Raw genomic sequence first — 27,793 nt, forward strand, 5'->3', positions numbered from 1 at the left:
AATTTGTTACAGGTTTGTACATTAACCAAACTTAGTGTCCATTTTTACGGGTTAAAACTAGGGTCTAGGTGGAAAATATGCCTTAATGTTTAAAATCTAGAGTATGTCCCTTTAATAAAACTTGTTTCTTAATCTCATTAAATCACAAAATTAATAATAATATTCATTTTTCAAAATCTATAAAAAGACAAAACCGATCAATCGTCATCAATCGTCATCAACATCGCAACAGTCTACAAATACAATGAGAATATTACATGATCACAATAATATCTGGTTTGGGGGTATTGTCCTTTTTTTCCTGTTTTTATTTTTAATCTCTGGTTTGAGACTTCAGACTTGAGGGGCTTTCGTCAAAACACCACATTTCTCGATTTATATATTACACGAGCACGTCCTCGTCCTTCGTCAGTTACATAATCTAAACAACGAAACAATTCTCGCGATCAAAATCGTATCTCTGCGCAAGGCAGAGTCTAAGGGATGTTTGGACAAAGTCGTGACTGCTACCACAGATCACTGCCACATGCTTTGTCTTATAGGAGGACTACCAAACTCCGGAACGACACATCCTTCCTAGTCGGCGTCTGTCAAGACTAGTTCGGCAAATGTAGAATGTTAACTAATATTTTACTGCCATGGGTGAGACAAAAAGTGAAAGCCAGCCTTTGACCTTCACATTGCAACATTGCTCGTAACAATATGTCTCAAACTAAATTTACAGAAGGCAGGTTTCTGACTTGCGTAGTTTGTAGAAAATAAAAGCCATATTCCGACTTTCATAGATTATCGCAAGTTGAAGCGTGCGGGGGTCACAACGAGTAGAAGATGTCATCCATCTTTCCTGGGTTACGGAAAGTAGAAAGGGCATCTCCGAATTTCCTGGGTTACAGAAAGTAGAAAAGCATCTATGAATGTCCTGGGTTACAGAAAGTAGAAAAGCATCTCCGAATTTCCTGGGTTACAGAAAGTAGAAAAGCATCTATGAATTTCCTGGGTTACAGAAAGTAGAAAAGCATCTATTAATTTCCTGGGTTACAGCAAGTAGAAAAGCTTCTCCGATTTTCCTGGATTATAGAAAGTGGAAAAGCATCTCCGAATTTCCTGGATTATAGAAAGTGGAAAAGCATCTCCGAATTTCCTGGGTTACAGAAAGTAGAAAAGCATCTCCTAATGTTTAGGGTTACACAAAGTAAAAAGTGCCTCCGAATTTATTGGGTTACAGAAAGAAGAAAGGTGCCTCCAAGTTTCTAGGCTACAGAAAGTAAAAAACCAAATGCTTCCGAATTTCCTGGGTTACTGAAAGTAGAAAAACACCTCCGAATTCTCCAGGTTACAGAAAGGTGAAAAGCGCCTCCGAATTTCCTGAATCACAGAAGGTATTACAGACCATTATCACAACATATTGGAACTGACAGTAGCTCCAAAAAAATGATGAAAACAAAGGCATTTTATGAACGAACGATACGATTGTCTCGCAGTTTAGCAAGCCAATATATATGATATGTATGTTCATTTCCCAGTGGTTGTACGATTCAGACATCACAATAAATGGTTTTATGTGCTGTTTAGCATCTGTTTAGAACTGACATCACAAACAGTGTTTTTATGAGCTCTTTAGAATGTTTGGAATTGACATTACAATAAGTGGTTTTAAGGGCTGTTAAGCATCTGTTTACAACTGACATCACAAAAAGTTGTTTGATATCTGTTTAGAATTGACACCACAAACAGTGGTTTTATGGGCTGTTTATAATATGTATATAAGTGACACCACAAACTGGCTTTATGAGCTGTTTAGAATGTTTGGAATTGATATCACAAAAACTTTATTTCATGATCTGTTTATTTGTTTAGAATTGACATCACAAACTGGTTTTATGAGCTGTTTAGGATATGTTTAGAATTGACATCACAATAAGTGATTTTAAGGGCTGTTTAGCATCTATTTAGAACTGACATCACAAACAATGGTTTTACGAGTTGTTTAGAATATGTTTAGAATTGATATCACAAACAGTGGTTTTACGAGCTGTTTATGATCTGTTTAGAATTAATATCACAAATAGTGGTTTTATGAGCTGTTTTAACATCTGTTTAGAACTGACATCACAAATAGTGATTTTATGAGCTGTTTTGTGTTTTATTAGCTGTTGTGTTGACATCACAAACAATGGTTTTTATGAGCTATTATGCAACTTTTTTGGTCTGACAACGCAGTGGTTTTATGAACTGTTGAGTAGCTGTTTTGGGTTGACATCACAAACAATGGTTTTATGAGCTATTATGTTGAGCAGCTAGTTTTGGTTGACATACAAGCAATGAGCTGCTGTGTTGAGCAATTGTTTTGGGCTGGCATCACAAATAGTGTTTTTTGTGAGTTGTGTTGACCAGCTGTTTTGGGTTGGCATCACAGAAAGGCGCTGTACCAGTCGTCTGACATCTGTTTTGTGTTAAATATCACAAACACGTAGTGCTGCAAGCTGCTTAAGGTGATTTTGGGGTCGACGTCACAAAACGTGGTTGTCTGTGAGTCGTTTAGCAGACGTCACAAACACATATCTGTTTCCACATCAGACTTGATCTTCCTGTGAACTGTCATTGACCTGTCGTTGTTTCAAAAGAGTATTCAGAAGGTATATTACTTGATCAATTTTTTGGTCAAGACTTAAAATCTGAAATTAAAAAAATAATTAAAGGTTATTACAACAGAAAGAAAGAAATGTTTTATTTAACGACGCACTCAACACATTATATTTTACGGTTATGTGGCGTCAGACATATGGTTAGGACCACACAGATATTGAGAGAGGAAACCCGCTGTCGCCACTTCATGGGCTACTCTTTTCGATTAGCAGCATGGGATCTTTTATATGCACCATCCCACAGACAGGGTCGTACATACCACGGCCTTTGATATACCAGTCGTGGTGCACTGGCTGGAACGAGAAATAGCACAATAAACCCACCGACGGGGATCGATCCCACTATTACAACAGAATGCATTTAACGTACAATTCAGACCGACGACGAATGGTGCAGTAGGTTATACCGTACATCATCTGCGTGCTAAATCACGAGCCAAAATAACAGCATTCCGATTTATGGTATCTGAAAATTATTTGGTGTAGTTCATACTCTTCTGCTGAATCGACCTATTACTGATAATTTAAACATACGTCTGCGGAATAGGTTTCTGGGATCAAATTGAGCCTAGTTTTCATAACATCTGTAAAACACCACAGATCGTCACAGACTAGAGGTATGTATCATTGTTCTCTACACTCCACTGGGGTCTCCACGAGTACTCAAGTACTCGAGTACTCGGGCACGGGCCCAGTCTAGTAAGACTCGAGTCCGTTAACAGGACTCGAGTACGAGTGCTAGGAAGAGCACTCTCATTTAATTGTATTGTTACGTCATTTTGCCATATGCTTGCCGCCCAATATATTATAGGACTATGAAACATGGAGGAAAAACAAAAGTCGAATGTGTGAAATGCAGTACAATGACATGATTTTGCATCCATGTTCAGCGCTGGAGTCAAGATGCATAATGCTATTTTACTTTATTGCTTAGTCTCATTGTCATCTAGTAAGTGTCGGGTACTCGGGTCCGGGTCGAGTTTGACCCTCGAGTACTCGAGTCCAACATTCTGGACTCGTGGAGGCCCTACTCTCCACGATTTCGTCTGTTACCGAGTTTCCATACAATGCAGTCTTTTGTCTATAATGATCTACAGTTATATGTGACGTGTTTCATAGTTTATGGCATAAAAGCTTTACTTCTACTTTCTAAGAAGCTACCCCTTTTTCCAGATCGCTGGCTATGGACAGTGACAACGCTCTACATCCATTTATCTGTACAATTGCATGCACTAAGAAAGAAAGAAAGAAAGAAATGTTTTATTTAATGACGCACTCAACACATTTTATTTACGGTTATATGGCGTCAGACATATGGTTAAGGACCACACAGATTTTGAGAGGAAACCCGCTGTCGCCACTACATGGGCTATTCTATTAGCAGCAAGGGATCTTTTATTTGCGCTTCCCACAGGCAGGATAGCACAAACCATGGCCTTTGTTGAACCAGTTATGGATCACTGGTCGGTGCAAGTGGTTTACACCTACAAATTGAGCCTTGCGGAGCACTCACTCAGGAGTCGGTATCCGGATTAAAAATCCCATGCCTCGACTGGGATCCGAACCCAGTACCTACCAGCCTGTAGACCGATGGCCTGCCACGGCATGCACTAACGTAAGGTTGTCAAAACAAAATACAACCTTTCACATAATGGTTTCACATTTGATGGTTAGCAAGTGATAATTGTTATGAGCCTAAATGAGGTTTAACACTAGTGGTCAGTGCCATATTTATAAGGGGACAAAGGGTGCAATTGCTCCCCCCCCCCGCCAGACGGGCCCCCCCAGACTAAGGACTTCCTTTATAAAAAAAATGTAATAATTATAAAATTAGTTCATTTTTTTTTATTTGTCATGTAATTTAATTTCTATGTTGAGGGGCCCCCGAACCTGAAGTGCCCCGGGCCCCTGCCCCGAGCCCCCAAGGTCTAAATCCGGCCCTGATAGTGGTGTCTCATTTCGATTTGTAACAATAGTGGTGACTGTTACAATCTAAATGAGGGTTAGCGAGTGGTGACTGTTATAAACCTAAATGAAACTTAACAATAGTGTTTTCTGTTACAAATGTAAATGATGTTAACGAGTGGTGACTGTTACAATCTGAATGAGAATTAACAGAAGTAGTAACTGTATACACCTCTAAATGAGTGTTAACAGGAGTAGTGACTGTATACACCTCTAAATGAGTGTTAACAGGAGTAGTGACTGTATACACCTCTAAATGAGTGTTAACAGGAGTAGTGACTGTATACACATCTAAATGAGTGTTAACAGGAGTAGTGACTGTATACACCTCTAAATGAGAGTTAACAGGAGTAGTGACTGTATACACCCCTAAATGAGTGTTAACAGGAGTAGTGACTGTATACACATCTAAATGAGAGTTAACAGAAGTAGTGACTGTATACACATCTAAATGAGTGTTAACAGGAGTAGTGACTGTTTACACCTATAAATGAGTGTTAACAGGAGTAGTGACTGTATACACCTCTAAATGAGTGTTAACAGGAGTAGTGACTGTATACACATCTAAATGAGAGTTAACAGGAGTAGTGACTGTATACACATCTAAATGAGAGTTAACAGGAGTAGTGACTGTATACACCTCTAAATGAGAGTTAACAGGAGTAGTGACTGTATACACCTCTAAATGAGTGTTAACAGGAGTAGTGACTGTATACACCTCTAAATGAGAGTTAACAGGAGTAGTGACTGTATACACCTCTAAATGAGTGTTAACAGGAGTAGTGACTGTATACACCTCTAAATGGGAGTTAACAGTAGTGACTGTATACACATCTAAATGGGAGTTAACAGTAGTGACTGTATACACATCTAAATGGGAGTTAACAGTAGTGACTGTATACACATCTAAATGAGTGTTAACAGGAGTAGTGACTGTATAGACCTCTAAATGAGAGTTAACAGAAATAGTGACTGTATACACCTCTAAATGGGAGTTAACAGTAGTGACTGTATACACATCTAAATGAGTGTTAACAGGAGTAGTGACTGTATACACATCTAAATGGGAGTTAACAGTAGTGACTGTATACACATCTAAATGGGAGTTAACAGTAGTGACTGTATACACATCTAAATGAGTGTTAACAGGAGTAGTGACTGTATACACCTCTAAATGAGAGTTAACAGGAGTAGTGACTGTATACACCTCTAAATGAGTGTTAGCAGGAGTAGTGACTGTTTACACATCTAAATGAGAGTTAACAGAAGTAGTGACTATATACACATCTAAATGGGAGTTAACAGTAGTGACTGTATACACATCTAAATGGGAGTTAACAGTAGTGACTGTATACACATCTAAATGGGAGTTAACAGTAGTGACTGTATACACATCTAAATGAGTGTTAACAGGAGTAGTGACTGTATACACCTCTAAATGAGAGTTAACAGAAATAGTGACTGTATACACATCTAAATGGGAGTTAACAGTAGTGACTGTATACACATCTAAATGGGAGTTAACAGTAGTGACTGTATACACATCTAAATGAGTGTTAACAGGAGTAGTGACTGTATACACCTCTAAATGAGAGTTAACAGGAGTAGTGACTGTATACACCTCTAAATGAGTGTTAGCAGGAGTAGTGACTGTTTACACATCTAAATGAGAGTTAACAGAAGTAGTGACTATATACACATCTAAATGGGAGTTAACAGTAGTGACTGTATACACATCTAAATGGGAGTTAACAGTAGTGACTGTATACACATCTAAATGGGAGTTAACAGTAGTGACTGTATACACATCTAAATGAGTGTTAACAGGAGTAGTGACTGTATACACCTCTAAATGAGAGTTAACAGGAGTAGTGACTGTATACACCTCTAAATGAGTGTTAGCAGGAGTAGTGACTGTATACACATCTAAATGAGAGTTAGCAGAAGTAGTGACTATATACACATCTAAATGGGAGTTAACAGTAGTGACTGTATACACATCTAAATGGGAGTTAACAGTAGTGACTGTATACACATCTAAATGAGTGTTAACAGGAGTAGTGACTGTATACACCTCTAAATGAGAGTTAACAGGAGTAGTGACTGTATACACCTCTAAATGAGTGTTAGCAGGAGTAGTGACTGTATACACATCTAAATGAGAGTTAACAGAAGTAGTGACTATATACACATCTAAATGGGAGTTAACAGTAGTGACTGTATACACATCTAAATGAGAGTTAATAGGAGTAGTGACTGTATACACCTCTAAATGAGAGTTAACAGGAGTAGTGACTGTATACACCTCTAAATGAGTGTTAGCAGGAGTAGTGACTGTATACACATCTAAATGAGAGTTAGCAGAAGTAGTGACTATATACACATCTAAATGGGAGTTAACAGTAGTGACTGTATACACATCTAAATGAGAGTTAATAGGAGTAGTGACTGTATACACATCTAAATGAGTTAACAGGAGTAGTGACTGTATACACCTCTAAATGAGTGTTAGCAAGAGTAATGACTGTATACACATCTAAATGAGAGTTAACAGGAGTAGTGACTGTATGCACATCTAAATGAGTGTTAACAGGAGTAGTGACTGTATACACATCTAAATGAGAGTTAACAGGAGTAGTGACTGTATACACCTCTAAATAAGAGTTAACAGGAGTAGTGACTGTATACAACTCTAAATGAGAGTTAACAGGAGTAGTGACTGTATACACCTCTAAATGAGTGTTAGCAGGAGTAGTGACTGTATACACATCTAAATGAGTGTTAGTAGGAGTAGTGACTGTATGCACATCTAAATGAGGATTAACAGGAGTAGTGACTGTATGCACATCTAAATGAGTGTTAATAGGAGTAGCGACTGTATGCACATCTAAATGAGGATTAACAGTAGTGACTGTATACACATCTAAATGAGGATTAACAGGAGTAGTGACTGTATGCACATCTAAATGAGTGTTAACAGGAGTAGTGACTGTATACACATCTAAATGAGAGTTAACAGGAGTAGTGACTGTATACACATCTAAATGAGAGTTAACAGGAGTAGTGACTGTATACACCTATAAATGAGTGTTAACAGGAGTAGTGACTGTATACACCTCTAAATGAGTGTTAACAGGAGTAGTGACTGTATACACAGCTAAATGAGGATTAACAGGAGTAGTGACTGTATACACATCTAAATGAGGATTAACAGGAGTAGTGACTGTATGCACATCTAAATGAGTGTTAATAGGAGTAGCGACTGTATGCACATCTAAATGAGGATTAACAGGAGTAGTGACTGTATGCACATCTAAATGAGTGTTAGCAGGAGTAGTGACTGTATACACAGCTAAATGAGGATTAACAGGAGTAGTGACTGTATACACATCTAAATGAGGATTAACAGGAGTAGTGACTGTATGCACATCTAAATGAGTGTTAATAGGAGTAGCGACTGTATGCACATCTAAATGAGGATTAACAGGAGTAGTGACTGTATACACATCTAAATGAGGATTAACAGGAGTAGTGACTGTATGCACATCTAAATGAGGATTACAGGAGTAGTGACTGTATACACATCTAAATGAGTGTTAACAGGAGTAGCGACTGTATGCACATCTAAATGAGGATTAACAGAAGTAGTGACTGTATGCACATCTAAATGAGTGTTAACAGGAGTAGTGACTGTATACACCTCTAAATGAGAGTTAACAGGAGTAGTGACTGTATACACCTCTAAATGAGTGTTAGCAGGAGTAGTGACTGTATACACATCTAAATGAGAGTTAACAGAAGTAGTGACTATATACACATCTAAATGGGAGTTAACAGTAGTGACTGTATACACATCTAAATGGGAGTTAACAGTAGTGACTGTATACACATCTAAATGGGAGTTAACAGTAGTGACTGTATACACATCTAAATGAGTGTTAACAGGAGTAGTGACTGTATACACCTCTAAATGAGAGTTAACAGAAATAGTGACTGTATACACATCTAAATGGGAGTTAACAGTAGTGACTGTATACACATCTAAATGAGTGTTAACAGGAGTAGTGACTGTATACACATCTAAATGGGAGTTAACAGTAGTGACTGTATACACATCTAAATGGGAGTTAACAGTAGTGACTGTATACACATCTAAATGAGTGTTAACAGGAGTAGTGACTGTATACACCTCTAAATGAGAGTTAACAGGAGTAGTGACTGTATACACCTCTAAATGAGTGTTAGCAGAAGTAGTGACTGTATACACATCTAAATGAGAGTTAACAGAAGTAGTGACTATATACATATCTAAATGGGAGTTAACAGTAGTGACTGTATACACATCTAAATGAGAGTTAATAGGAGTAGTGACTGTATACACCTCTAAATGAGAGTTAACAGGAGTAGTGACTGTATACACCTCTAAATGAGTGTTAGCAGGAGTAGTGACTGTATACACATCTAAATGAGAGTTAGCAGAAGTAGTGACTATATACACATCTAAATGGGAGTTAACAGTAGTGACTGTATGCACATCTAAATGAGTGTTAACAGGAGTAGTGACTGTATACACATCTAAATGAGTTAACAGGAGTAGTGACTGTATACACATCTAAATGAGAGTTAACAGGAGTAGTGACTGTATACACCTCTAAATGAGAGTTAACAGGAGTAGTGACTGTATACACCTCTAAATGAGTGTTAACAGGAGTAGTGACTGTATACACATCTAAATGAGTTAACAGGAGTAGCGACTGTATACACATCTAAATGAGAGTTAACAGGAGTAGTGACTGTATACACCTCTAAATGAGAGTTAACAGGAGTAGTGACTGTATACAACTCTAAATGAGAGTTAACAGGAGTAGTGACTGTATACACATCTAAATGAGAGTTAGCAGAAGTAGTGACTATATACACATCTAAATGGGAGTTAACAGTAGTGACTGTATGCACATCTAAATGAGTGTTAACAGGAGTAGTGACTGTATACACATCTAAATGAGTTAACAGGAGTAGTGACTGTATACACATCTAAATGAGAGTTAACAGGAGTAGTGACTGTATACACCTCTAAATGAGAGTTAACAGGAGTAGTGACTGTATACACCTCTAAATGAGTGTTAGCAGGAGTAGTGACTGTATACACATCTAAATGAGTTAACAGGAGTAGCGACTGTATACACATCTAAATGAGAGTTAACAGGAGTAGTGACTGTATACACCTCTAAATGAGAGTTAACAGGAGTAGTGACTGTATACAACTCTAAATGAGTGTTAGCAGGAGTAGTGACTGTATACACATCTAAATGAGTGTTAGTAGGAGTAGTGACTGTATGCACATCTAAATGAGGATTAACAGGAGTAGTGACTGTATGCACATCTAAATGAGTGTTAATAGGAGTAGCGACTGTATGCACATCTAAATGAGGATTAACAGTAGTGACTGTATACACATCTAAATGAGGATTAACAGGAGTAGTGACTGTATGCACATCTAAATGAGTGTTAACAGGAGTAGTGACTGTATACACATCTAAATGAGAGTTAACAGGAGTAGTGACTGTATACACATCTAAATGAGAGTTAACAGGAGTAGTGACTGTATACACATCTAAATGAGGATTAACAGGAGTAGTGACTGTATGCACATCTAAATGAGTGTTAGCAGGAGTAGTGACTGTATATACAGCTAAATGAGGATTAACAGGAGTAGTGACTGTATACACATCTAAATGAGGATTAACAGGAGTAGTGACTGTATGCACATCTAAATGAGTGTTAATAGGAGTAGCGACTGTATGCACATCTAAATGAGGATTAACAGGAGTAGTGACTGTATACACATCTAAATGAGGATTAACAGGAGTAGTGACTGTATGCACATCTAAATGAGGATTACAGGAGTAGTGACTGTATACACATCTAAATGAGTGTTAACAGGAGTAGCGACTGTATGCACATCTAAAATGAGGATTAACAGAAGTAGTGACTGTATGCACATCTAAATGAGTGTTAACAGGAGAAGTGACTGTATACACCTCTAAATGAGAGTTAACAGGAGTAGTGACTGTATACACCTCTAAATGAGTGTTAGCAGGAGTAGTGACTGTATACACATGTAAATGAGAGTTAACAGAAGTAGTGACTATATACACATCTAAATGGGAGTTAACAGTAGTGACTGTATACACATCTAAATGGGAGTTAACAGTAGTGACTGTATACACATCTAAATGGGAGTTAACAGTAGTGACTGTATACACATCTAAATGAGTGTTAACAGGAGTAGTGACTGTATACACCTCTAAATGAGAGTTAACAGAAATAGTGACTGTATACACATCTAAATGGGAGTTAACAGTAGTGACTGTATACACATCTAAATGAGTGTTAACAGGAGTAGTGACTGTATACACATCTAAATGGGAGTTAACAGTAGTGACTGTATACACATCTAAATGGGAGTTAACAGTAGTGACTGTATACACATCTAAATGAGTGTTAACAGGAGTAGTGACTGTATACACCTCTAAATGAGAGTTAACAGGAGTAGTGACTGTATACACCTCTAAATGAGTGTTAGCAGGAGTAGTGACTGTATACACATCTAAATGAGAGTTAACAGAAGTAGTGACTATATACACATCTAAATGGGCGTTAACAGTAGTGACTGTATACACATCTAAATGAGAGTTAATAGGAGTAGTGACTGTATACACATCTAAATGAGTTAACAGGAGTAGTGTCTGTATACACCTCTAAATGAGTGTTAGCAAGAGTAATGACTGTATACACATCTAAATGAGAGTTAACAGGAGTAGTGACTGTATGCACATCTAAATGAGTGTTAACAGGAGTAGTGACTGTATACACATCTAAATGAGAGTTAACAGGAGTAGTGACTGTATACACCTCTAAATGAGAGTTAACAGGAGTAGTGACTGTATACAACTCTAAATGAGAGTTAACAGGAGTAGTGACTGTATACACCTCTAAATGAGTGTTAGCAGGAGTAGTGACTGTATACACATCTAAATGAGTGTTAGTAGGAGTAGTGACTGTATGCACATCTAAATGAGGATTAACAGGAGTAGTGACTGTATGCACATCTAAATGAGTGTTAATAGGAGTAGCGACTGTATGCACATCTAAATGAGGATTAACAGTAGTGACTGTATACACATCTAAATGAGGATTAACAGGAGTAGTGACTGTATGCACATCTAAATGAGTGTTAACAGGAGTAGCGACTGTATACACATCTAAATGAGAGTTAACAGGAGTAGTGACTGTATACACATCTAAATGAGAGTTAACAGGAGTAGTGACTGTATACACATCTAAATGAGGATTAACAGGAGTAGTGACTGTATGCACATCTAAATGAGTGTTAGCAGGAGTAGTGACTGTATACACAGCTAAATGAGGATTAACAGGAGTAGTGACTGTATACACATCTAAATGAGGATTAACAGGAGTAGTGACTGTATGCACATCTAAATGAGTGTTAATAGGAGTAGCGACTGTATGCACATCTAAATGAGGATTAACAGGAGTAGTGACTGTATGCACATCTAAATGAGGATTACAGGAGTAGTGACTGTATACACATCTAAATGAGTGTTAACAGGAGTAGCGACTGTATGCACATCTAAATGAGGATTAACAGAAGTAGTGACTGTATGCACATCTAAATGAGTGTTAACAGGAGTAGTGACTGTATACAAACCTCGTTTTCCATTCTAACAACCCGTGCACTGACTGTCAGTTTTTCTTTATCACGACTCTGACTGGAGTAAAGTGTGTTAGGTTTTCCCAACGTCTGATCCAACCTGTTATATAATCAGAAACATATCTGTATGTTCATGGACACTTCACCGCATTTTAAAATATAGGTTTCGTCTCCATCCTTCGGTCTGTCCGTCTATCTGTCCGCCCATCTGTCCTGATATATAGTTTTCCAAAAGTTTGTTTTCACAATGCCTCAAGATATTGATCAAGATACTGATCTGAAATTTTGTTTATAGCTTTGTCAAGTACTATTACAGATCAAGTTTAACTCGACTTTAGAGATACGAAAATGTGTTTTCCGGACATTTTTGTTTTTGAAATGGCTCAAGATATTGAGCTGAAAATGTTTGTATAGGTTTACCATGTACTGTTATAGATCACGTTTGAATTTCACGGCAATATACCAATTGTTTTGCAAAGTTATTGCTCCTGAACTTAGGAAATACGAAAAAAAATTGTGCCCGGAAGGGGACATGTATTGCTTTAGCAGTACTCTCAGACTGTTTGTTTCAACACTTGGTCGAGAGAGAAGAGGAAGAAACCCGCTGCTGCCACACACTCTGATCATATAGATAAAGCAACAAGGGATTTCGTTTTTTATATTCACTTTTATATTAGGACGACCAGAAACGCGTCTTTAATACGAAATTTGAAACTTAAAATGATAAAGGGACATTCCTGAGTTTGCTGCAGTGTAAGATGTTTTTGACTAATAAAATATTTCTACGATTAAACTTGCATATTAAATATATTTTCTTGTTTAGAATATCAGTGTCTGCATATTCAATGCGTTTCTGATCGTCTTAATATTTGTAAGAAGCCCAAACCGGATTTTGTCTTCAAATAATTTCGTACGTACCAAGAAAAAATATTTTAGGAAATAAGATGAAATTTAACCTAGTACAAATATTAGAACGATCAGAAACACGTTTAATATAGAGCCACTAATATTTTATGCAGAAATATATCTGATATGTAATTACAATCGTTAAAAAGTATCTGTTAATCAATAACATCTTGAAAAGTGCAGCAAACTCAGGAATGTCCCTTTAATAATAATAATAACAAAAAGTAATGGTCTATTAGTCAGAAACATGTTTCAATAGCAGAAAAAGTCAGAACACTCGCTTTACAAAATACAAGCTTAGCCATCTGATATAAAAATTTAAATATGATAATGTTGAAGATCACAAATTACCTTCTCTGAAGTTCTTTTATCCTGACCATCATATTTAAATGTCCCTGAGAATACTGCTCTATGACGTCGCGCACATCGTAGGGTTTACGAGCTTGCTAAAATCATAAAGGTCTAATTTCAGATCAAGAAACAACAACAACACCCCTCCCCAATTATCCCCCGCACCCCAGAAAACCTTATTAAAAAAAAACCCAGAACAAAAACAAAACAACCCCCCCTCAAAACTGCAAGCGCGTTTGTAGTGGGGTGGGAATCTATTCATGCTCCCCCAAAAATATATATTGAAAAATAATAAAAATCTGCTTGAACACGGGAGTGGGTTCGACCATTTCTTTGTTATAAATTAATAAAAATGTTATTGTACATAATACGAAAATGTGTATTTCTGTTTAAAATTACGCAACAATTTTAAACACAACTTTTGAAAAAGAAGTTATTTGAAGCAAGCATAGCAATACTTATACTAATAATTGCTCAATTATAACTAAAATAAAACGAAGAAATGAATATCATACCTCGAATTTTCTTCTAGCTACGAAGTATTTTATCTTTCTCAAAACTCTAATTGCTGTTTTGTGCGCCTCAGTCAGTCTGCAATTGCAAAAAATTTATTTATTTATTTATTTATTTATGTATAACAGAAACAAAACGCATAAAACCACATAGAATAGCGAAGTAATCACCGCCGTTGATATATTTCTTAATTGATGACTACGTAGATTCATCAGATTATACAAAATCTCAGTGTTGGCCATTTTCATGCTTCTGTCAAGATAGGGGGACGGGACGTAGCCCAGGGGTAAAGCGCTCGCTTGATGCGCAGGTCGGTGTGGGATCGATCCCCGTCGGTGGACCCACTGGGCTATTTCTCGTTCCAGCCAGTGCACCACAACTAGTATATCAAAGGTCGTGGGATGGTGCATATAAAAGATCCCTTCCTACATTAGGAAAAAATGTAGCGGGTTTCCTCTGATGACTACGTGAGAGAATTACCAAATGTTTGACATCCAATAGCCGATGATTAATTAATCAATCAATCAATGTGCTCCAGTGGTGTCGTTAAACAAAACAAACTTCTAACATCTATCAAAATAGAGATTTGTTTTATCCATATTATGATCAGGATAATACCGTAACAGTACAGGGTCTCGCAAGGGGAGAGGGTGCAGTGTAATAACCAGCAGACACTCGTTAATGATATACTAGCACTCAGGCAATGCCGAAAAAAAAGAGGAAAAGAAGAATAGTGCCTTAAAAGTAACACATACAAAATGGTATTTAAACAATGATTGTTCTTGACAATACAAGCAAAGCGAACGTTTAAAGGGACATACCCTAGTTTTTAAGCACTAAGGCATATTTGTTTCTATTAGAGCCGTTTTTGATAACTAAAATCATACTTTACTTAGAGTTTATTGTTTAGATTATCCATTTCCGTACATTCGAAGTGTTTTTGGTGATCCTGGTGTTTTTAATGCATTTGTCATAGGTTACAGGTTTGTAGATTAACTAAACTTAGAGTGCATTTTCATGGGCTGAAACTAGGGTCTGTACCTTTAAGGTCTGACATGGTCAACCGACTGATCAATCTGAGCCCCTCTAACCACTCATCAGCCAAAATTCCAAGTCAGTGTGCTGTATTGTCAACATCATACACGTAGATATCCAAGGTCAAGTGAAGGAAGGAAGGAAGGAAATGTTTTATTTAACGACGCACTCAACACATTTTATTTACGATTATATGGCGTCGAACATATGGTTAAGGACCACACAGATATTGAGAGAGGAAACCCGCTGTCGCCACTTCATGGGCTACTCTTTTCGATTAGCAGCAAGGGATCTACTCTTTTCCAAGGTCAAGGGATGCCAATTATGGCTAATAAGCTCAGAATGTGCATATGTTTGTGTGTGTATTATGAATTTAATATGTTCCCTGCCCCCCCCCCCCCCCCCCAAGCAAAACTTGGCATTGTGACAAAAACCCTAAATTATTATGCCATCTTTCATACTGATAACTACTGAATGGAACCTACTTGACAACTTTTTCTGTGTTATCGTCTACATCGAAATCTGTGTCGTCGTATTGTTCATTGCCACCACCATTACCACCGCATATACTAGGGCGGTGACTGTCTTTGCGGTTCCCGCGATGAGTACCTGCAGAATACAAAGACAAATATAACCTTTATCAAGGGAAAAATACAATATTTATTCATCATCTCAGCGCAAGACAATTTACCACCTAATATGGTTATTTCCTTTGTGAAGGCTAACAGTAAAAAAATCTACAATAATTAAAATAAAGTGTATGATTTTTGCAGATTTACAGGAATTAAAGGGACATTCCTGAGTGTGCTGCATTGCAATATGTTTCCGACTAATAAACTATTTTTACGATTAAACTTACATATTAAATATATTTTCTTGTTTAGAATATCAGTGTCTGTATATTCAATGTTTTTCTGGTCGTCTTAATATTTCTAAGAAGCCCAAACTGGATTTTGTCTTCAAATAATTTCGTATGTACGAAAAAATAATATTTTAGGAAATAAAATGAAATTTAACCTGGTACAAATATTAGAACGACCAGAAACACGTTTAATATACAGCCACTAATATTTTGTGCAGAAAAATATATTTGATATGTAATTACAATCGTAAAAAAGGCTGTGTTAGTCGATAACATCTTAAAAAGTGCAGCAAACTCGGGAATGTCCCTTTAATACAAAGACAAATATAACCTTTATCAAGAGAAAAATATAATATTTATTTATCACCTCAGCGGAAGACAATTTGCCGTCTAGTATGGTTATTTCCTTTGTGAAGGCTAACAGTAAACAAATCTACAATCATTAAAATAAAGTGTATGATTTTTGCAGATATACAGGAATTAAAGGGACATTCTTGAGTTTGCTGCATTGCAAGATGTTTCCGACTAATAAAATATTTTTACGATTAAACTTACATATTAAATATATTTTCTTGTTTAGAATATCAGTGTCTGTATATTCAATGTGTTTCTGGTCGTCTTAATATTTGTAAGAAGCCCAAACTGGATTTTGTCTTCAAATAATTTCGTATGTACGAAAAAATAATATTTTCGGAAATAAAATGAAATTTAACCTAGTACAAATATTAGAACAACCAGAAACACGTTTAATATACAGCCACTAATATTTTGTGCAGAAAAATATATTTGATATGTAATTACAATCGAAAAAGTTTCTGTTAGTCGATAACATCTTTAAAATTGCAGCAAACTCAGGGATGTCCCTTTAACAATATGTGCTGCTATATACTAAGATAAACAAGTTTGGCAATTTGATACTACTGGATTGTAATTTAAACCCCAAGCTACATTAACTGACGTGACAGTTACCAATTTCATTTTGTATTGAAAATCTCCTGTTATATTACTTGTACCAACAAATTATATGCACCAATTAAATTCGATGTCTGATTTCACTCTGAAAGTCAAAATTTTTCTTTTATTTAAAAATACATTTTCCAAATTGCTAAACATTTTTGGTCTTAATATAAAAGTGTTCCAGCCAGTGCGCCACGACTGGTATATCAAAGGCCGTGGCATGTACCGGTACTATCCTGTCTGCGGGATGGTGTATATATATAAAAAATCACTTGCTATTAATGGAAAAAATGTAGCTCAGGTTTCCTCTCTAAGACTATATGTCAAAATTATCAATAGCCGATGATTAATAAAATCAATGTGCTCTAGTGGTGTCGTTAAACAAAACAAACTTTAATATAAAAGTTTAACAATCTGTGTTGATAAACAAGTTTAACAATCTGTGTTGATATGCACGTTTAACAATATGTGTTGATATACAAGTTTAACAGTCTGTGTTGATATGCACGTTTAACAATATGTGTTGATATACAAGTTTAACAATCTGTGTTGATATGCACGTTTAACAATCTGTGTTGATATACAAGTTTAACAGTCTGTGATGATATGCACGTTTAACAATATGTGTTGATATACAAGTTTAACAGTCTGTGTTGATATGCACGTTTAACAATATGTGTTGGTATGCAAGTTTAACAGTCTGTGTTGATATGCACGTTCAACAGTCTGTGATGACATAAACGTACGTGCATAGGGCAACTGCCCCCCCCCCCCCTCCCCCCGTGCTGGAGCAAAGCCTTAAATTGGGGCAAACAGTATAAAGATATTCGTTTGCAACCCTATATAGCTGTTTGGTAGTTATGCTAATATAAATAAATGATGTTACCCAGACTGAGGCATTTTTCTTTTATTCGGGCAAAAACCAGCCTGTCCCCTCCGCCGCCTGCAAAAATGTGTGTTAATATGCAAATTTAACAATAATCTTTGGACCTACCGAATTTTTCATCAGTGAAGGCCAAGGACGAGCAGCTGTCTCGGTGGTGAAAAGCTGCAGGGTTGATGGGGCTGAGCGGGTTGACGTTGGTGGCGTTCGAGTCGAGACGAGACATGCGGCGCTTACGCAGAGTAAGACTGGCGCGTCTCGCGACCCGCGCGAACATCGTCTCCTCGTTCCCGGGGTCGTGCACGTGGATCTTCCACGTGGCCTCCGACTTGGAAGATGGATCTGAGGCGTAGCACCTCCACAGACACTGAAAAATAATAATAAAAAATCCCACTGTATGCTGATGGAACTGACACCATGTAATCTCCCGATTTGCAGGATCTGAGGCGTAGCATTTCCACAAACAATGAAATATATTAATAAAAGTAATAAAAAAAACACTGTATGCTGACGGAATTGGCACCATGTCATCTCCCGATTTGCAAGATCTGAGGCATAGCATCTGCACAGACACTGAAACAATTTATCACACACACACACCCTACACATTGTGTAAGCTGACGGGATTCGAACTTACTGCACCACGTGACCTCCGACTTGGAAGATGGATCAGAGACGTAGCATCTCCACAGACACTGAAACAACACAATAAAAACTTAAATTGTGTAGGCTGACGGGATTCGAACGTTATCTTTTGATGTCCCTAAGCACGACTTCATAGAATATAAAAACAAAACAATATTTTGGACGACATTTTCCAGCTATTTACAAAGGTTCACATATATGTAGTAGAAGATTTCAGATCCAGTTATCACTGGATTTAAATCGAACGCCGGAATAATGTACAAACCCCCAACCCCCCCCCCCAAAAAAAAACCCCCACACAAAAACAACAACAACACACAACCACAACAACATTTGTGTCGAATTATTCTTACGTTATATGGCTCACCTAGCTTATTATAAGTGGAAGGAAGGAAGGAAGGACGGAAATAGTTTATTTAACGAAGCACTCGACACATTTTATTTAAGATTACATGGCGATGGACATATGGTTAAGGACCACACAGATATTGAGAGAGTAAACCCGCTGTCGCCACTTCATTAAAGGGACATACCCTAGTTTTTAAACACTAAGACATATTTTTGACTATTAAAGCCGTTCTTAATAACTGAAATCATACTTTACTTAGATTTTATTGTTTAGATTATCCATTTCCGTACTTTCGAAGTGTTTTTGGTCATCTGAGTGTTTTTAATATCACAAAATACATATCTCATATTTTTAAAAACGCACGTGTGTCTGAAAGGTAACAGTTATCGAGTCGAGTTTTAGTCTATTTTAGATGGTATTTCACCATTTGAAAGTCACAGACTTATGTTTCACTCAGTTGTAACTTTATCCAAATGTGTTACAGGTTTGTAGATTAACTAAACTTTGTGTTGATTTTCATGGACTCCCAAGCGAACTAGCGATGAGACTAGACGTTGTTTCGTGTGCTCTCAACCTACCCCCGCCACCTGGGGGGATTGATGGCTAGCTACGGCTTGCTGTTGGAATACCGCGTCGCGTACACCGGGTCACGGGCAACCGTGACCTTGGTGTACGGAGACGCGGTTTCAAACAAGAGGAAGAGGACAAGGAAGAAGAAACGTGCGCCAGGGGCAGCTCAGGCGGGGACAAAGCTGGTGGCTCAAACGCCAGCGGCGGTCCCGTCTGCGTCGCTGCCCCCACCACGACCAATCCAGACGGAGCGGAAGGAGACGACTCGTCAACCGACCGCACCGACCGTGCAGAAGCGGAAAGAGGAGCATCCCAGTGCACCACGGCCCGCATCACCTGTTCTCGCCCGTCGCTCATCAGCGTCGAGACCCCCATCCACGGGGGACTCCGCGATGGCGACATTGGATGTTGGAGTTGCCAAGCGGAAGGCCGTGACCCCCCCGGGGGACCAACCAGCCAAGACGCGGCCCTCTGCTTCCGCCAGGGACCAGTGGCAGCTCGCTAAGTCGAAGATCAAGAGTCAGTACTCCAAGTACTGGATCGGTGACGTCTCGGATCCCTACAAACTGCCAGGCGGGATCCAAGAGGAAGAATTCAAGATCTTCCCGGATGGCAACGAGATCGCCATCCATCCTGGGGATCTACGGGGAATCGGGAAGGTACTGGTCATCACCTCGCGCCGGGAGGGATTGTATAGACAAGGGATCCTCTACAAAGAGATGGACAATCACACCGTCCACAGGATCATCAAGATCATCGCCGGCGCCCAGTACCTCCCACTGGCCCAATGCCTATGGGCGCACGACTTCAGGAAGTTGGTGCCCCATTTCAACGACGGTTACATCATCTCGTCCCCGTAGACGCCAACCCTAACTAGGACAGGTAACCTCCTTTTTGGGCTTAGTTGGACTTTAAACATTTTTCGATCGAGCTTCCAAATTCTTATGTTTATTTTTTTTATAAATAGTCCAACGCATTTTACTTTGGCGCCCGTTCAATTGCTCAAATCACCTTAAAACCTTTTCGGCCGAGCAGTCAAACTTATTTTTGGGTTTAAATTCTTAGTCCGGACATGATGTTAGGTGCAGTTATTCTCCGTAGACATAGGTTTTTCTAGTTAGACCCGAAGGAATCGAAATTCAGCCAGTCAGAACACGGCCCATTTTCGGTGTCTACTAGTCGGTCCGCGCAGTCGCTGGACGCAACTAAATACTTATTCAAAATTCTGCCCACTTCAAACTCAATCCCCCCCCCCCCCCCCCCCCCTTGTCCTGGACTTAGTCACTGGCAAAGGCCAGAGATTAAGCCCAGGACAGGCGTGTGTGAAACCTTCGTGGTATATACGCACGTTAAACCTTATACCTGACCCTGATTTTCATGGGCTGAAACTAGGGTCTGTCGCTTTAACTACTTTTTTCGATTAGCAGCAAGGGATATTTTATATGCACCATCCCACATACAGGATAATACATACCACGGCCTTTGTTACATCAGTTGTGAAGCACTGGCTGGAACAAGAAATAGCCCAACGGACCCACCGACGGGAATCGATCCTAGATCGATCGCGCATCAGGCGAAAAATAAGTGAAGTGGCAGTAAAAGAAAGAATAAGGGCACAGAAATAGAGATGTCTTCTTCAGGTGCACAAGCAACAGATTCCAGTTTTTAAACACTCAGGCATATTTTTGGCTATTAGAGCCATTTTTGATAATTAAAATCAGATACACATTATCCCTTTCCGTACATCCCAAGTGCAATCAACATCCGATTTGTTGTCGTTTGCTTGTTGTTCATTTGTGGGATTTTTCTTTACAGTTCATGAACATTTTCAGTAACAATAAAGTTCAGACAAGTAAGTATCTCAATACAAAACGTTACAAACCCTAAAAACCAATAATTTTGCTAAGTCTTACGATATCTGGAGAGGGGATACAACCAGGACAGAACAGTTGGAACATGTCCAGGAGAGGTGAAAGGAACGCACCCCAAATCTGTGCGCACTCTGTGAAATTTGTCGTGACGTAGGCATTGTTGTGCTTCGAGCGACATCTACCGGTGACATCAGAATACTAACTTTCAAAATTATTTCAAGCAATTGGGACATGGGGATTCCCATGGTATTTATCGATATAAAACCTGCTTTTTCACTCCATTTGATAAAAACGTGATCTAAGTGTATTACAGGTTTGTAGATTAACCAAATTATAATTTATTTTCGCTGGATGGAACTAGGGCGTGCGGCTTTAAACACGTAAAAGGCACTTCTTTTAATTTGCTTGGAGTATAACTGTCACCGTGCACCCCCGCCATGAACGCCCTACACTAATACTATTGTGATGCGCAATCTGATAATCTGCCGTTGCACTGGTACCAGGGCTGAGTTCAGCCAGACCGAGCAGAAAAAACATCCACTGGACTGGTTTATGGCTTCACGTTAAACCAAATGACCACGTTGGGAACCAATCAAATATACTCTTCGAAAAAATACTCTTGGTAAAAATAATGCTATCGGATTATTTTTACAGAATTAAAGACATCGTAAAGACAATCAAGTATAAGTGAGCGAATGGTGATGTAAAAACACTATAAAACACGTTCGATTCGCATAAACGTAGCCATAGTCAACGTTTGTACTAAAAAGCAAAAGCGCAATCCTCAGAGAAGCACGTGCATCATGAAGTTCTGTAACTTTGCATGCCGAACCCTCTGTTGGTGGGGCATAAAAGGCCACATCAGCAGTGATTCAAACAGACGACACAACGACACTGTAGGTAACGCAATAATGCCAAGATTGAAGTCAGCTCAACGCAATAACGTCATTGGGAGATTGCAAGCAGGGGCAACTCAACAAGCTGTGGCAAGGCACTTTGGCGTCTCCAGACAGACAATCTCTGCTTGATAGGCACGGTATAACACCACCCAAAGTGTTAATGACAGGCCAAGGTCAGGTCGTCCCAGAGTAACCACCGCCGCTCAAGATCGATACATCCTGGTGTGTCATCTTTGAAATCGAACCACAACAACCACAGCGACACAAATGACACACATCCCTGGACTACGCAGAATGTCTGACCAGACAGTTCGTAATCGGCTGAGGGAGGCAGAAATTTTCCCTAGAAGACCAGTGCGACGTAAAGTTTTGACCCCACGTCACTTAGCGGAACATTTGCAGTGGTGCCAACAGAGGGTGAGATGGACACGTGCCAGGTGGAGGACTGTTTTGTTCTCAGATGAGTCTCGTTTTCTCCTGTCACGTGCTGATGGACACACGCGTGTCTAAAGACGTCGAGGGGAACGTTATGCTCCAAACTGCGTGCAACAAGTCGACCAGTTTGGTGGTGGCAGTGTCATGGTGTGGGCATGAATCCATCATGGTAGTAGGACGGCCCTTGTGCATGTGGCAGGAACACTGACGGACATCCGATATCGAGACGAGGTCCTGCAGCATCACGTAATTCCGCACATGAACGGTGGAATGTTTCAGCATGACAATGCCAGACCACATGTTGCACGTGTCAGTCAGGAGTTTCTACAGCGTCACAACCTTGACCTGCTCGTTCACCGGATTTAAACCCAATAGAACATCTATGGATCAGCGTGTGCGCCGGATGAATCCACCCCCCCCCCCCCCCCGACACTTTCGCAACTTCTTACGGCACTGCAGCATGTTGTGCAACGTTTGAGTGCTTCCATACGTCGCCGTTGTCAAGCTGCCATCAGGGTTCGCGGTGGTCATAACCGACACTGACATTTTGCCCACCCCTATGTCACACATATGCCTGCATACATGTTTCAGGTGGATCCCCAGAGATACTCTTTAGGACATGTACAGAGTAATCCCCTTCCCATGGCGTCTTGATCTTTGGTTACTTGTATCATGTCTACCAGGGTTTTTTTATGATTAAAGTTTGAAAATCAATGTCAGGTTTATTTTTGTTTGAAGAGTATAGTTCGCAAACATCAGTGAAACGTTTGCTGGCTGAACTGGGGACAGTACTCTCTTTGAATCAATAGCCATAAAACGTGAACAGACAAGAGACCCGTCATTTAAAGGTACGTTTTCGTAATGAATATTTAAAACTCAATAGACATTTGTTACAAACACGAATGAACACAATATGAGCATGAATAATTCAACGCGGTTTAACCACATGACAGGTCACACGGTACGTACTTGTATGAGTGTAGCCGCCGCCGGAATCTGCCGGTTAAAGTGCTTCTGTCTTTGCTTCTGTTGGACCTTCAAAGCAAACCCAGAACCCAGGATTCCCTGAAAGACAAGCAATGGGTCAACATAAGTAATTCAGTGTGCGATTTTGGTTTTAAAAAAATTTACAAATCTTTAGAACCCGCTACCAACCCAAACCGAGCCCTACCACGCGTCTCTAATGGAACAGAGGATACACTAAATCTTTTTCATGAAACCATTGAAAAGATCGCTATTCAAGACTGTGGTTTCCTAGGATTTTGAGATATACGTTGACTGTGTCATTTCGAAGAATCAATGTAATTTGGACAAATCAATTTTACGAGTCATGCGGGCTCGTATGCTAGCCAGGCTGGAGAGTCCTACATGCTTTTTGCGAGCCTCGGGCTCACGGACACGCCTCCTCAAAATCACACACTGTAATTTATATGTTTTGTACAACTGTAATTTTGTTCTTCAAATATTTTACGGCATCACAAGAGTACACTGATTAATAAATCATTGGCTTTTGGATGTCGGATATTTGGTAACGGCGACACGTGATATATACCAGTTGAGTGCTATTGGTTGGGATGAGACCCTCCTCCTCACCCCACTCATATAATGGGTCTACCTTCAAAGCAAACCCAGAACCTAGGATTCCCTAAAACACAAGTAATGGGTCGACATAAGTAATCTATGTTTTGTACAACTTGTACAACGTTACACTAATGCTGTTTAACGACATCAGTAGAGTACATTGATTAAATAGTCACAGACTATTGGATGTCAAACATTTGTTAACTGCAACACGTAGTATATCAGCTGTGGGGCATTGGTTGGGATGAGAGAGAGAGAGAGAGAGAGAGAGAGAGAGAGAGAGAGAGAGAGAGAGAGAGAGAGAGAGAGACAGACAGACAGACAGAGAGAGAGAGAGAGAGAGAGAGAGAGAGAGAGAGAGAGAGAGAGAGAGAGAGAGAGAGATGAGGGGGGAGGAGATATAGTTGTTTTATTTAACGACACCACTAGAGCACATAGATATATTAATCATCGGCTATTGGATGTCAAACATTAGGTAATTTTGACATATAGTCTTAGACCCGCTACGTGATTTCATTAGTCACAAGGGATCTTTTATTTGCACCATCCCCTATACAGGATAGCACATACCACGGCATTTGACTGGTTGGAACGAGAAATAGCCCAATGGACCCACCGATGGGAATCGATCCCAAAATCGACCGCGCATCAAACGAGCGTTTTACCACTGTAATTATGTTTTGTTAACATTGCTCAACTGTTTAACGGCATCACAAGATTACACCGATTAATAAACCATCGGCTTTTGGATGTCGAACACGTGATATACCAGTTGAGGGCTATTGATTGAGATGAGGGGGCGGGGGCGGGGGCGGGGGCGGGATGTAGCCCAGTGGTAACGCGCACGCCTGATGGCCGATGCGCGGTCGGTCTAGGATCGATCCCCGTCGGTTGGCCCATTGGGCTATTTCTCGTTCCAGCCAATGCACCACGACCGACTGGTATATCAAATGCTGTGGTATGTGCTATCCTGTCTGTGGGATGATGCATATAAAAGATCCCTTGTTATTAGTGGATCAAAAGTAGCGGGTTTCCTCTCTATGACTGTGTCAAAATGACCATATCTTTGACATCCAATAGTCGATGATTTCTCGACGAGAGAAGAAAAAACAACCCCTCAGAGAATGGGTCTACTGAGGAAATTCGATAATTCGACCTAAACCCCTCGGGTGAGCGCTCTACTGAGTTAGCTAGATCCTTCTCCTAACAATGTTTAACGGCCAGTTCAATATTTCATCAATGCTTCTAGAAGAACGATATTCGTCCCGGAACCAGCCACTGGCGATACCAGACGCTGTACTCGAGAAGGGCGTGCCCAATTCAACATTGATTTGATATGATCACATATACAAGGTGACTATGGCTATATATACTCGTATGTGAGAAACCAGGTTCTGAGAGAGAGAGAGAGAGAGAGAGAGAGAGAGAGAGAGAGAGAGAGAGAGAGAGAGAGAGAGAGAGAGAGAGAGAGGGAGAGAGAGAGAGAGAGAGAGAGAGAGAGAGAGAGAGAGAGAGAGAGAGAGAGAGAGAGAGAGAGAGACAGAGACAGACAGACAGACAGACAGACAGAGTCGGAGAGAGAGAGATAGAGAGAGAGAGTCGGAGAGAGAGAGAGAGAGAGAGAGAGAGAGAGAGAGAGAGAGACAGAGAGAGACAGAGAGAGAGAGAGAGAGGTTAATGTAGACGGTTATGCAACATATCATTTACACTTACTGCTGGAAGAGCAAAGAATGAAATTGCGAAAACAGCAAAACAGGAGGCAACTATTTTCCCCATCCATGTTTGTGGAACTTTGTCTCCATATCCAATAGTCATCACAGTAATCTGAAATAAATCAAACAACAAATAAACATAAGTATGTGCCACCATCCACAAATGTTGTACCCATGGCCTGATTAAATTAAAATATGAAGAGACTTAGATTCTGAAGAACTTATAAATTCACTACGATCTAGTTACGTCTGCTGTTGAATTTAAAAAACGCTACCAATTTGTCTACCTACAAAACACAAGCACACACCAAGGCATACACACATGCACACGTATGTAATACTAAATTGAGTCTTTGTATTAATTGTTCTTATATTAAGATTTTGCCCTATGAACACAGTTGTAAGTGTACTGCACTTTCGTCTATATTTCAACTTATTTTCGTGCTTATATCCAATTAAAGTTCAAACATGCTGTCTTGGGCACACACCTCAGCTATCTGGACTGTCTGTCCAGGACAGTGAGTTAGTTTTTAGTGAGAGAGAAGAAGGTGTAGTGGTCTTACACCTACCCATTGAGTAATTTAAAACTCGCTCTGGGTGGGAGCCAGTACCGGGCTGCGAACTCTGTACGTAACCAGCCTCACGTCCGATGGCTTAACCACGACACCACCGAGGCCGGTTTCGTCAATAATATCCCGCGCTCATTAAATGGACGTTTACCTATTTCATGTGTAGACCGTACAATATAGTAACAACAGATATCCTTAGCACATAAGTAGAATCGGTAACGGTTCAAACTGCATATGGGTGTGGTAGACATTGGTAGCAGTTTGACGAAGTTCTCCCTTCTATCTTTATATACACTGGACGTAAATGCATAAAGCGAAACTTACTACTCCCCACCAGAGAGCGTCTGCATAGCTGGAAAAATCTTTTCTCCCATCCTCTCGCTCGGCTAGGTACACGAAGTAGGATGAAAATATAAGGCCTAGAAATCCTATATACAGTGTTGTTATTAGTTCCTGGAAGACAAAGAATAGACATGAAATGAATTGGAGTAGAATAATAATTTAAACCAAATTCTTTGTCTTAAAAAAATTATACACAATCATATTGGTTCGTATCTTGGCAGATAAAAAAGAGCACATTTTAAAGGGACACACCCTAGTTTCAACCCGTGAAAATTAACACTAAGTTTAGTTAATCTACAAACCTGTAACACATTTGGATAAAGTTACAATTGAGTAAAACATGAGTCTGTTACTTTAAAATGGTGAAATACTCTCTAAAAATAGACTAACACTTGACTCCATAACTGTTACTTCTCAGACGCACGTGCGTTTTTCAAAATATGAGAACTGCATTTTGCGATATTAAAACACCAGGATGACCAAAAACACTTCGAAAAGAGTAGCCCATGGAGTGGCGACAGCGGGTTTCCTCTCTCAATATCTGTGTGGTCCTTAACCATATGTTCGACGCCATATAGCCGTAAATAAAATGTGTTGAGTGCGTCGTTAAATAAAACATTTCCTTCCTTCCTTCCCTTGACCTTGGATATCTACGTGTATGATGTTGACAATACAGCACACTGACTTGGAATTTTGACTGATGAGTGGTTAGAGGGGCTCAGATTGATCAGTCGGTTGACCATGTCAGACCTTAAAGGTACAGACCCTAGTTTCAGCCCATGAAAATGCACTCTAAGTTTAGTTAATCTACAAACCTGTAACCTATGACAAATGCATTAAAAACACCAGGATGACCAAAAACACTTCGAATGTACGGAAATGGATAATCTAAACCATAAAATCTAAGTAAAGTATGATTTCAGTTATCAAAAACAGCTACAATAGTAACAAATATGCCTTAGTGTTTA

At 39.4% G+C, this 27,793-nt stretch overlaps 1 protein-coding gene across 1 annotated transcript in view; it reads right to left on the reverse strand.

Annotated features, from left to right (window-relative positions):
* LOC121380025 (potassium voltage-gated channel subfamily KQT member 1-like) overlaps positions 1 to 27,793 on the reverse strand; it is a 107,411-nt gene continuing 79,618 nt past the window's right edge. The window contains exons 7-15 of the mRNA XM_041508745.1: positions 26,808 to 26,936; positions 25,916 to 26,026; positions 23,591 to 23,686; positions 17,964 to 18,219; positions 15,636 to 15,759; positions 14,118 to 14,193; positions 13,603 to 13,697; positions 12,343 to 12,445; positions 1 to 2,675 (exon numbers count right to left, since the gene is read on the reverse strand). Of these exons, the coding sequence (XP_041364679.1) occupies positions 2,574 to 2,675; positions 12,343 to 12,445; positions 13,603 to 13,697; positions 14,118 to 14,193; positions 15,636 to 15,759; positions 17,964 to 18,219; positions 23,591 to 23,686; positions 25,916 to 26,026; positions 26,808 to 26,936 (1,092 nt within the window). The 3' untranslated portion in view covers positions 1 to 2,573. The remainder of the gene's footprint in view (positions 2,676 to 12,342; positions 12,446 to 13,602; positions 13,698 to 14,117; positions 14,194 to 15,635; positions 15,760 to 17,963; positions 18,220 to 23,590; positions 23,687 to 25,915; positions 26,027 to 26,807; positions 26,937 to 27,793) is intronic.

Source organism: Gigantopelta aegis, chromosome 8 (assembly GCF_016097555.1).
Source record: "Gigantopelta aegis isolate Gae_Host chromosome 8, Gae_host_genome, whole genome shotgun sequence".
Lineage (NCBI taxonomy): Eukaryota > Metazoa > Mollusca > Gastropoda > Neomphalida > Peltospiridae > Gigantopelta > Gigantopelta aegis.